The 10,830-nt window shown below is 58.3% G+C and overlaps 1 protein-coding gene across 32 annotated transcripts in view; it reads left to right on the forward strand.

The window, feature by feature from the left end:
* Positions 1–8,555, forward strand: part of LOC107316949 (non-homologous end-joining factor 1-like) — a 35,638-nt gene extending 27,083 nt beyond the window's left edge. For 31 of the 32 annotated variants that reach the window (XM_085553064.1, XM_032445661.2, XM_085553062.1 and 28 more), the window contains 3 exons: positions 7,468–7,585; positions 7,791–7,894; positions 8,105–8,555. In XM_085553064.1, the coding sequence (XP_085409190.1) occupies positions 7,468–7,585; positions 7,791–7,894; positions 8,105–8,185 (303 nt within the window). In that variant the 3' untranslated portion in view covers positions 8,186–8,555. The remainder of the gene's footprint in view (positions 1–7,467; positions 7,586–7,790; positions 7,895–8,104) is intronic. The other variant, XM_085553061.1, reaches the window with a different exon arrangement.
* Positions 8,556–10,830: the final 2,275 nt, after the last annotated feature.

Consider the following 10,830-nt stretch of genomic DNA (forward strand, 5'->3'; position numbering starts at 1 on the left):
TAGGGCAGAGCAATTCTGCTGTCACGGAGCTGAGAATTTGGGTCACCTAGTCTTTGACAGCATGGCAGCCCTGAGAGCTGTGGGAAATGGCTGGGAGCATCCTGCACCCTGCCCCAGCCCTGTAGGAGCTGTTCAGCTTCCGAAGCTAAACCTCACGGGGCAGAGATAGATGGGGATGTGGTCCCTCTGTGTCCCTGCAGCCCTGCTAGGACCCCATCTCTCTCTCAAGAAGGGACAACTCCTGACAGGGTGTTTTATTTGCAGCAGGTGCCTGAAATCAAACCCACTGCCCTGCTCTCCCTCCCCTCACCGGGGGATGAACCCGGGTGGGGGCACGGCTCTGCAGGGTCAGACTCATATGGGTTCCCCCTGGCCGGGGTTGTCCCCATGTGACACCAATGAGCTGCTCTTGCTGTGGGCAACAAGCGCGTAATGCCTGATTTCACAGCTCCAGTGTGCCGAGCTTGCTTGTGGCAATGATCTTTTCTGGTCAACCCCGACCCGCAGCCCAAGGACACTTGTCACCTACTGAGATGGGTACCATGATGGCCTCAGCCAGCCCTCTCTGCAACTGTTCTCTCCCAGTGCCACTTCCTGCTCATCCCCCTGCACCCTGCGCTGCTGGCTGAGCTCATTTAGCTCTGACCAGGCTTACAGCATGGAATGCAGAGCTGCCGCTGGCTGTCCTCCAGCCTAAACATCCCCACCCCATGGTGCGACACGAGCTGATAATGTGGCAGGTATCTCGTGCCCAGCCCGCGACCTACAGGCACACGGCCTTGGAGGCTGTCACTTATCTCCTCCATGCGCGCACGCTGTCTCTCGTCCTCGAGCAATATTCTCAGCGCCTCTGGTTTTTGCTCTGGGCCAAACCCACATGCACATTGCCCGAGACCGACTCCGAACAGGCTCCTTTGATGAGCAGGGCTTAAATATATATTTGGCATTCCAGCGGCAGCGTGCCGAGCGCAGCTCAGGGTGTGAAAGTGTTTGCTTGACAAACGCCGGAGGCTCTCGCCTCTCTGCTGGCCCTGGGGACTCACAGGAGAGAAATGTCAAGGAATTTTTCACCTCTGTTTTGTTTGATGTTTTTATTTTGTTTTCCTTCTGAGGGTGAGTTTGTAATGCTGGTGATTGGCAGCCCCAAAGCCTGAGCCCCTCTCCTTCCCTATGACAGGGATGGGGTTGGGATCTCCATCCCATGCAGCAAGTGGTCTGCAGTGCTGGGGTGCGGATCCAGGAAGGTTCTGTATGGGGAGGATGAAGAAGGCAGAGCATCCTCTGCTGTCCAGGTGTTACAGCCTGCACTCCAACTGTAAATGGGGAGGGGGTCCCATGGTTACCAGTTTGGTTTCAGAGCTCATGTTTTCTGTGTGTGCTGGAGCACGTTGAGATCCCAGCCAGCTCTTTGGGAGGGGGTAGGAGACTGAGTCTGTGTGTTCCCAGCTGTCCCTGTTGTAATCCCTCCTGAAAGAGAATCCTCTATTCTGCTTCATCCCTGTTATCTGCCAGCAGTGCAGCCTGGCCCTAAATCATCCCCTGCTCCCAGCCTGATGCATGCTCCCACCATTGGGATGCTGGGGTCTTTGGGGCAAAGATTTGGATAAGGGAGGAAGGCAGAACAGGGGTGAGAGCCTGGGGGACTATGAAGAAGGGGGGTTTTCCCCAGGGTTTGGCTTGGGCTCTCCTAGATTTCCTTCCTTGCCTGCTGAAGAATCACTGGCTTGTCTGGCAGAGTGCAGGCCCATGGATTTCCTGGGCAGTGAGCCCCTTTCATGTGGCCACTCGCAAACTCTCATGACATCACCGGGGGCTGCTCCTCCTGGAGACAAACTCGGTGCTTTTTAGGGCTTTGCCACCCCATGCCCAAGCCTGTGTGTTTTGGCCAGGGGGGGACCCTGGGAACCGCATCCAAGAACGGCTGCTCTGGCACGGAGACGGCACGGGGCCACGGGCAGGGGGAGCGCAGCGCGTCCCCTGCTGAATAAACATGGGCTGGCCGGGCTGGAGGGGGCTTTTCCAGGCTGGACCACACCCCGGGGGGCTATTTTTGCCATGAATGAAGGGGCTGTGTGCTCGCCAGGCAGCCTAGCCTCCTTCCACTGCTGCTGTGCTGAGAGCAAGCCTGACACTCAATCTGCTGCCTGGCCAAGACCCAACATCTGTGCTGAGCAGCTGGGCAGTGCCCGTGGGACACCTGGGCACCACGGGACACCTGGGCACCATAGGGACAGCTGGGCATCACGAGGATACCTGGGTCCTGCCACAGGTGGGCTCTGCTCAGTTGGACAGCTGGGCACTATGGAAAAAACTAGGCACCATGGGGATATCTGGGCATGGGCACAGTTGGGCAATGCCTGCAGGGACACTGGCCACCAGACTCAACTTGTCATCACCCAGAAGGGACATCTGCATCACTAGGGCACTGTTGAAGGGGATGTATACCCCTGCTTTCTCTGGGCAGGGTGGTACCATGCCAGGGATGGTGCTGGCTGCAGGAAATGGGAAACATGGGCTGTCGGCATCAAGGGGAGGTGACAGTGACTCAGTAGTGTGCCAGCAGTGGTGCCAGTGCTTCTGGGGCATGTCAGACCCTGTCCTGCCAACCCACTGTGCCCAGCAAGATGCCAGCGTCAGCCCAGGGATTAGCCCTGCTGTCCCTTCTGCATTTCCTGCTGCAGTTTCGGATGAGGATGGGACAGTGTCCCAGGGGCTGCCCCTCCGGCCGGGTGCGCCCATGCCGAGAAGGAACTGCAAAGCCAACAGGGAGGAACAGCTCAGTCTGGTCCTGAGCGCACCCAGATTTCCCCCAGATCTCTTAATCTCACTTGGCTCAGCCCCAGGCTTCTTCTGCTTGGAGCCTTGGTGGCACAGCTAATCCCCAGTGGGTTCAGGGTCACGCTGGGTGCAACACGCCCCCACTACTCTTGGGCTTTGCTTTTCAAGGGGCTGCTGCTGGCATGGCACAAGCTCTGATTGTCCCCTCCCTGCCCCATGCTCTCACTTCTCAGCCAGCATCACTGCCCTAGGGAAGCCATGAGTGTTTGTTCCCATGAGCTTGTCAGTGCCGGGTGGAGCTGGGGCACAGCATCCCACTCGCCACTGTCCCTTATCGCCATGTGGCACCCATGTGATTCATCAGGTGTGGCTTTGTTTCCGTCACCCCACTTTGCAGGAAGTTTCCTGGCTGGCCCCCTAGGTGCAATAACAAGCCAGGATGAGCTGGCCGACCTTCCTGAGAAACCCTACAATAACAAACCAGCGCTATGCGTCCAGCTTTCCTGGATGGACAATAATAAACCAGCATGAGCTGGCATGCCTTGCAGCGCAACCCTGCAATAATAGAGCTGAGTGATGCATACACCCGACAGCGGCAAGCTGGCATGAGCCACCCAGCTCCCTTGCCAAGAGGGGTCCCCAGGAAAAGCTGGATGCCGAGTTCAAGACTGGCACATGCCCGCAGCCAGCATTGAGCTGGATGTGCCACAGCAGCCCCTTGTCCCTGGTGCAGCTGTACCCATTGCCTCACCGACTCTCCCCTGAATTGGTCCCTGGGAGCTGGAAGAGCAGCAGGAGGGCAGGGCAGGGCAGGACCCCGGCATCCCCGCTGCCGTGCGGCAGCACAATGCGCTGCATGCTGTAATCCAACCCGCGGGAACAGCACAAGGGGAAAAGAAAAGAGTATTGAGCAGAGGGCCGCTGCGGTCACCGGGCTGCATAGACTGCTGGTTGTTAAGCGGGTGCCTCGCTCGCAAAGGCTGCCTTGATGAAGTGTGAGACGGCACTTACGGAGGGACGCGGGCAGGCATTCTCGCTCCATCTTCCGCTCACAGTGCCGCTCTTTATACGCCTGACATTTGCTTGCTGGAAAGGCCTTGAAAGTAGGGGGAAAGGAAAACATCACCCACAGCATGGCCATGAGCATTGCCAGGAGGAGTGCGGGGCTGTGCCAGGCCGTGCCGTGCCGTACCGTGCCAAGCTGTGCCAGGCTGCGCTGCTTGGCTGCCCTGGCTTCGCCGCCTGCTGTTCCCTGGGGTGACCCCATCACCTCTATCACCTTTCTCAGCTCCAAGCTGCCTTCTCCAGCCGGCACAGCTGCTTCCTGCCAGGTGTGTGCGGTGCTGGCTCTGTGCCGGGGAAGCCCTGGCCATCCTACCCTTCCTGCACCGTGCCAGCACCGCTCCTGGCTGTTGCTGCTGCGTGCCTGCATGGGATGAGGTGTTGGGGATGTTGCAGGGTCAGAGCTTGGGCACATCCCTCTGCTGTCCCTATCCTTGATCCCAACCAGAAGGCAGCAGCTTAGATGTGTCCTCCCACAGGTAGGATCCCTTGCTGGTGGCATAGACCTGTGCTCCTCTCTGCACAACCCAGGGTGAATCCCTGAGCTGTTGGCAGCACAAACCCTGCTGTGAAAGTGGCAGCAGCCCAGCCACGAGGCACAGCAATGCCCGAGCCATGAAGCCATTCTCCTGCCCACCACAGGCTGCTTGATAGAGCATCACTATGCTTTTCTATGTCAGCACAGTGCCAGCTGCCATGCTCATCCTGCTCCCAGGCCACTGCTCCATCACGCTGCTTCTGCAGATCTTCTGTTGGGGCCAACCTGGGGAAGCCGTGCTCCCCACCCCCTGGCCCACACCCCTTGGCTCCTGGCCCCTGTAGGAATTATTAAGTGTGCCTCTGTGGAGCATGTGCTGAGGCTGGCCGCGGGAATGTGGGCAGATCTGACATACAAGCCACAGCAGCCAGGCTGTAATTTCCAAACAGGCCCCGTTCGCTCTGTTTTCCAGTTAAAAATATATTAAAAAATAGGAATGTGGGGTTTGTAGCAAGGAATGTTGGTAACCACTTTGAACGTCTGGTGTGATAATGAAAGGGTCAGTCCCCAGCTTTGAGCGCGACCGATTTAGACTCTGGTGCTTGGCATGAGCACGGGGGCCCAGCACCATCCCTCCAGCCTGCAGCCCTGCACCAGGGGATGGTGATGGGTGACGCAGCCAAGGGGACATCTGAAGTCCTATATCTCTTACAGCCCCTTGCAAAAGGAGCGTGGGCAGGGATGGGGGAAGGCAGGGCGGTGGGGATGAATGCTGTGTCTCCCTGTGAGCTGTCCTCGCTGAGCACAGGTGCTGTGTCCCAGCTCCCCCTTCCTTGGCAGCCCCCCCAGCCTGGCTAATCTCGGTGTTCAGGCTGTGCTACTGAGCATCTCGTGCCGGTGCCGCAGCCTTGAGCAGCTCCTGATACTGGAGCATGGTTCTTGGCCTTGCAGGCAGGTAGTCATAACACGGGGCAACCCCCCCTAACAGCTCTCCAGGCACCTCAGTGGGGGAACCTGGCTCTCATAGAGAAAAACAAGGCTCCAGCAGCTGGGGCTGAAGTCAAACTGGGGACAACAAGCCAGCTGCAGTGGGGTTTGGCTCTGTGATGTACTGAAGGCATGGGGCAAATAGGAGATGTCACCCACAGCCACATCTTGTCCCTCAACCAGACCCTCTGGGGACACCTCCCTGTCCCTCACATCCTCCGGGGCCATCAGGTGGCCACTGGCTGGCAGGGCATGCTCTGCTCCCTGCTGAGTCACATCTCTGTGGGGAAACTCTTCCAGCTCCACTCATAAACCCATTGATTTCCCTTCGGGTCGGTGCCCAGCAGCCTCCCATCCCATTCCCATGTGGGCGAGCTGCGGCCACCCGATGGCTCAGAGCTGCCTGCTGACTCCCAGATTCCAGCCCATGCTTGCAGCAGCCCCTTCCCAGAGCCACGGGCAGTGGGTGCCCTGTACCTGTACCCCGTCTGCTCCTATGGATCGCTCGGTGGCAGGGGATAGCAGCAGGGTGCTGGCACTGGCACCAAGTGGCTGTGCAGGGACTCCCCTGCCCCACAGGGGCACTGACCCGCACAGTGCTATCTGGTACACTTTGCTCACTCTGCCGCCGTTCCTGGCTTTCCTGGGAGCTGCTGTTTGCTTTTCTCTGAATTATGACTCCAGCTCGTGCCTTTGATCTAGGCTGTGTCGGCCACCCGATGCCAGCCCCTCTGCTGCCTTTGAAGTGCAGGCAGTCCCCTTCCCAGCACTGGACACCACTTTTGCAGCCTCGGGAGCAATTCTGGCCCTGGGGAGCTGACACATCCAGTGTGAAAGCACCCACCCAGGGATGTCCAAAGCACTCAGCATCCCTCATCCTCCCCTGGATCTTATGCTGGGCCACCGTTGCTCACAGCCCAGAGGTGGCACTGCAGGGTGGTGAGCAGCCCCAAGGATGCTGCAGGGCTTGGACCAGAGCAATGCTGTCTGCTTTGGCAGCGGGCAGGGACACAGATGCCGGCTAAAAAGCAGACCCCTATGGCATGTCTGTCCTGCAGCTACGAAGTCTTCCATGATTTCTTCTCCAGCAGGAGGGCTGAGAGCTGCGGGGAAGCTGCCCTTCAGGACACTAGCCCTGCCCTCCCTTCCCAGCACAGAGTACTGGGGGTTTCTGCCTGCCCTCTCTGCCCTTGGGACGCTGTCCCAGGCTCAGGGCTCTGGCCTTGAGTGGGTCTGAGTGTCCCCATCCCCACCCCGCTTCCCCATCCTGGGGAGGAATCAGCCTTATCTGTTACACTTTGTTCTCCGGCTGTCTGGGTGTGGAGCCGAGCAGAGGTTACTGCTGGACCTTTGACACACACACATCCATGGAGAAACAAACAGCCCCACATGCACCCATAGCTACACTCATCCCACATGCATACACCTGCACATGTGTACATCTGCACATCACTCAGCGCCCTCCTACCCCCCTCACCCCAGCACACAGATGCATTACCCCAGCCTTGCAGCCATGCCTTCTTTTCTGCACCCCTTCATAGCCATTGTACCCTAGGCACCCTGCAAGGTCCCTGCACATGTTGGCACAGCCCTCAGGCTGTGAGCAGCATCCCTCACAGAGCACAGGCACCAGGGGGACTTTGCATTGGCACTAGATATGTTTTATGCTGCATGTGCGGGCATTGCTGCAGGAGGCTGTGGCAAGGCAGGGGCTCCTTGCCCCCACAGTGTGCCCGGGGTCCTGCCATGCCCAAAGCTTATGTACCTTATCAGCATACCTCTGTGCTGCTTCTGCTGGGGAAGCCACAGCCCTTCCCATGTGATCTTATCTTCAGCTGTTCATGAATGACATGCGAGTGGCTGCCCTGACCTCTTCCATCTTTCTCCTAAGGAGAAAGTGGAGCAGGTTGTGCAGCCGTGTGTGTGTGTGTGCCCGTGTGAGCATGTGCACGCACAACTGGGAAGCATCTGCATCCCCACAAGTGGTGGTGCAGCACTAGGGCAGAGCCATGCTGTGGTCCCCGTGGTGAAGGGGGCACACACAGTCCCTTCACTGCTGCCCAGCACAAGGCAGGGTGTCCTGGCAGGAGCTGGCCCATCCTGGAGCCATTCCCAAGCCTGGTGCTGGCAGTGGGGTGACAGTGTCTCTGGCCTCTCCACAGAGCCTGCCCCAAATCTGCAGCGCAGGAGATGGACACGCATTCACCTCTGCTCTGCGGCAGCTCTACATGGAGGTGACGCTGCAGGAGGCCAAGAAGGCTCGGAAAAGGCATCACCCAGGTAAGGAGCTCCTGGCTGGGAGGTGGGGGAATGAGGAATATTCCTGGGTCAAACCTCCTTCCCAGGGGAATGGGAATGAGGACCTGGATGCAGCCCACTCCCCTTTGCTTTGAGCTGAGCTCCCCTTGTTCCCAGTGTGGGTTTGGGTGATGCTCTGTGCTCCCTTAGCTCAACCCCAAATTGTATCTTTCCTTTCTGGCACCAGAGGACATCGAGGACCTGGCGCCTACTGCAGAAACCTCAGGGCACCCCGACCCGGCACCCCAGTCCCCAGCGGACAAAACAGCATCTTTGAGTGAGGAAGCCACGGTGAGCATGGTGCTGGGAACAGCCTGTTCTTGCCAGCAGTGGGATAGGGCTTCATGGACTGGAGGGGGGTTCAAGCCAGCTGCTGCATGGTCTGCTGCCCACAGTGCCCAGCCTTTGTTCTCTGCACTGTGCAGCCCAGCCCTGTGCCCCACCAGTGTGGGCTGGGGGGCTTGGCTTGGTTGGCTGACATTGCCTCCCCTTTGCTCACAGCCGACCTCCTCCCCGGTGCAGAAGCCCCGGCTACCCATGGCCAAGGCCAAGCCGAAGAAGGCAAAAGGGCTCTTCAGCTGAAAGTCTGCTGCTGCCGTCCTGAGGGTCTCTGCTCCTGCAGCACCTGTGAGAGGCTGTGTGGATCACCACATGTCCTCTGTCTCATCTACATCTCCCCGTGGATCCTTCTGGGGTCATTCCCCACTGCTGGGGAGATGGGGTTTCTTGTCTGCCTGCTGATATCTCAGGGAACCCTTTGGTGCTTCTGCCCAGATGCAGATCCCAGGCTGACTGTGTGGAGCTCCTACTAGACTTGGGGGTAGTAGGAGGGATGCTGCCACGTGGGTGCCAAAGGCAGATGCTGCAGGACTCTGGTGGGGTTTGGCTTTGGGTGGAAGACAGTGCATCCTGCCCTTATGTCAGCTTGCAATAAAGAGCTGTGTCTGGGTGACATTCCTTCTCCCACTGCTCTGCCCCTCCTCAGCCCATGGTACTGAGACAAGGGTGCAAGCCCTGGTGCAGTTGAGTCTCTCAGCAGCCCTGCAGCATATTACAGATGCTCTCTGTACTCAAAGTAGCATTTCTGCCCCTTCACACACCATCCATCCAATCCATCCATCCATCCATCCATCTATCCCTCCATCCCTCCATCCCTCCGTCCCTTCACCCTTCCATGTATGCATTAACCCTTCCTCTCCTCTCCCAGCTCTTGTCTCCATGTGCTTCCCTTTGAAACTGGGAAGCCACTCCCATACCCAATCCAGCTCCTAAAATAGCAGCAGGGTCCTGCTGCCCCTGCCTGCCCCTGGCTCCCCAGGGTTGGGCTGGCCACAGGCTCACTGCTTTCTCTCAAGGGCTGCAAGGGGGAAACAAAAACATCCGGAGCAGCCCCTGTGTCTGTAGAAGGGGAATGAAAGGGCCTTTGCAGGGCCATGGCCGGCCAGTCCCAGGGCGAGAGGTTTTTATATTTCCTCTCCAAGGGAGCAGCATGCGGGGCAGAGTGGGTGATGGGAAGGGGAAGCCATGGGGTGGGGAACATACCCTTGTGTCCTGCCTTCTCCTGTCTCAGTACAACCCAGGAACCTTTGGAACAGGCGCCTGTGGGCTGTAGGGCAATGGGAGCTCTGGGGCAGAGCTCTGGGGCTCTCTGGGCTTTCCCAACCACATTGCTTCCTTCTGGGTGAAAGAGTTGGGGCTGTACCCCATCTCCAACATGGGTCGGCGCTGCCTGGAGGGCACGGGCTGAGGGCAAGGACCTGTTGCTGAGACACATCCTGTCCCAGGGCATGGGAAGGATGGGCTGCGGGAGCAGAGATGAAAGCAGATCGGAGCTGTCAGTGAGGAAAAAGAGCTTTGCCAATACCCCCAGCCCTATGGCTCCAGCATGGGGATGAGGTGCCTTCCTGGCCCAGGTTGACGCCTACTGCAGGGAGTGTCACCTTGCATTGTCCCAGCCCTGCCTGCTGGGGTCTCCTTCCCTGTCCTCACCCCCTCCTCCCTGGAGCCGGCTGGATTTGAGCTCCCGACACACATTAAAGGCCACAAGTTCGGCCTCAGCCTCCATAAATTTGATTCCATAAATATTAGTTTTCGCAAGGTTTAATGAAGCCGTTATGCCGGGCACGGCCCAGCACCCCGACCCGTGCCCTTAATAAGGGCTCTGTGGCCTCGATTAAAGGGACCTTTCAATCGCTGTCAAGTATTTTTAGAAAAGGAAAAGAAAAAAAAAAAAAAAATGAGAGAGGAGAAGAAGACGACCAAAGCAGCGAATAGGGAGAGGAAAATCCCAAACCCAACCAGTGCAAAAATAGAGAAATAGCACCACCTAGACTGCATCTCCAGGCTCCGCCGTCTGCTTACCCAGCACTGTGCTCTGCTCCGGGCAGCCCTGCGGGGCCTGGTGCCAGCCCAATGCCAGCCTGGTACCAGCCTGGTGCCCGCAGGATGCTGCTGGTTGGAGGCTGCGGTGCCGTTGGTTGAGGGGGTGAAGCTGAAGAGTGGAGGAAAGAGGGACTTGGGTGAGGTGAGGACACAGCTGGGAGCAGTGAGTGGGGTTGGTCCTTACAGTGCCTAAGAGTGGCTGGGTGCTGCGGGAGATTCTGGAAGTTAATTCCTCCACGTACCCCAGTGCTGTGGCTGCAAACATCCCTTTCCACCAGTCCCTGGGCAGACAGCCCCCTCCACTGGCTGCCCAGCCACACCTGGGGTCCGGTCCCGTGTGCTGGCAGGGATACAGGCTGGCAATGGGATATGGATGCTGTGATCAGTGCTGAGCCCCGTCTATGTCATTCCCCCTGGAAGGGGTTGCAGAGAACTTAGTGGTGTCCCCAGCCGCTCCTGAAGTGCTTCCTGGTGGGATGCTCTTCATATCTGGGCAGTGTTTATGAGCAGGTAACCATCCCATGTCCCATTTCCCATGCAGGAGTTGGGCCATCCCCACAGGTCCCTGCTGCATGGAGACACAGCAGGCTCTGCATTGAGGGGCAGAAGCCTGTCACTTCTTGCCATGCCCAGAGCCAATGCAGAGTACTGGGGCCCTTGGAGCCACAGTCACAACCAAGTCAGTTCCCTGTTTGCATCTCTCTGGGTCTCGTGGGGACATGGATTTTGTTCCAGTAAGGGCAGAGCCGGGCTGCTGCCAGTCTGGAGCTGGACAGGGGACAGGCATCTGTGACATGTGTACTGCAGAGACTGTTTGAGTCTGGTTTTGAATTAGAGAGGCAGGG

This window comes from Coturnix japonica, chromosome 7 (assembly GCF_054131305.1).
Source record: "Coturnix japonica strain WE chromosome 7, WE-NBRP24, whole genome shotgun sequence".
NCBI classification, from domain to species: Eukaryota; Metazoa; Chordata; class Aves; order Galliformes; family Phasianidae; genus Coturnix; species Coturnix japonica.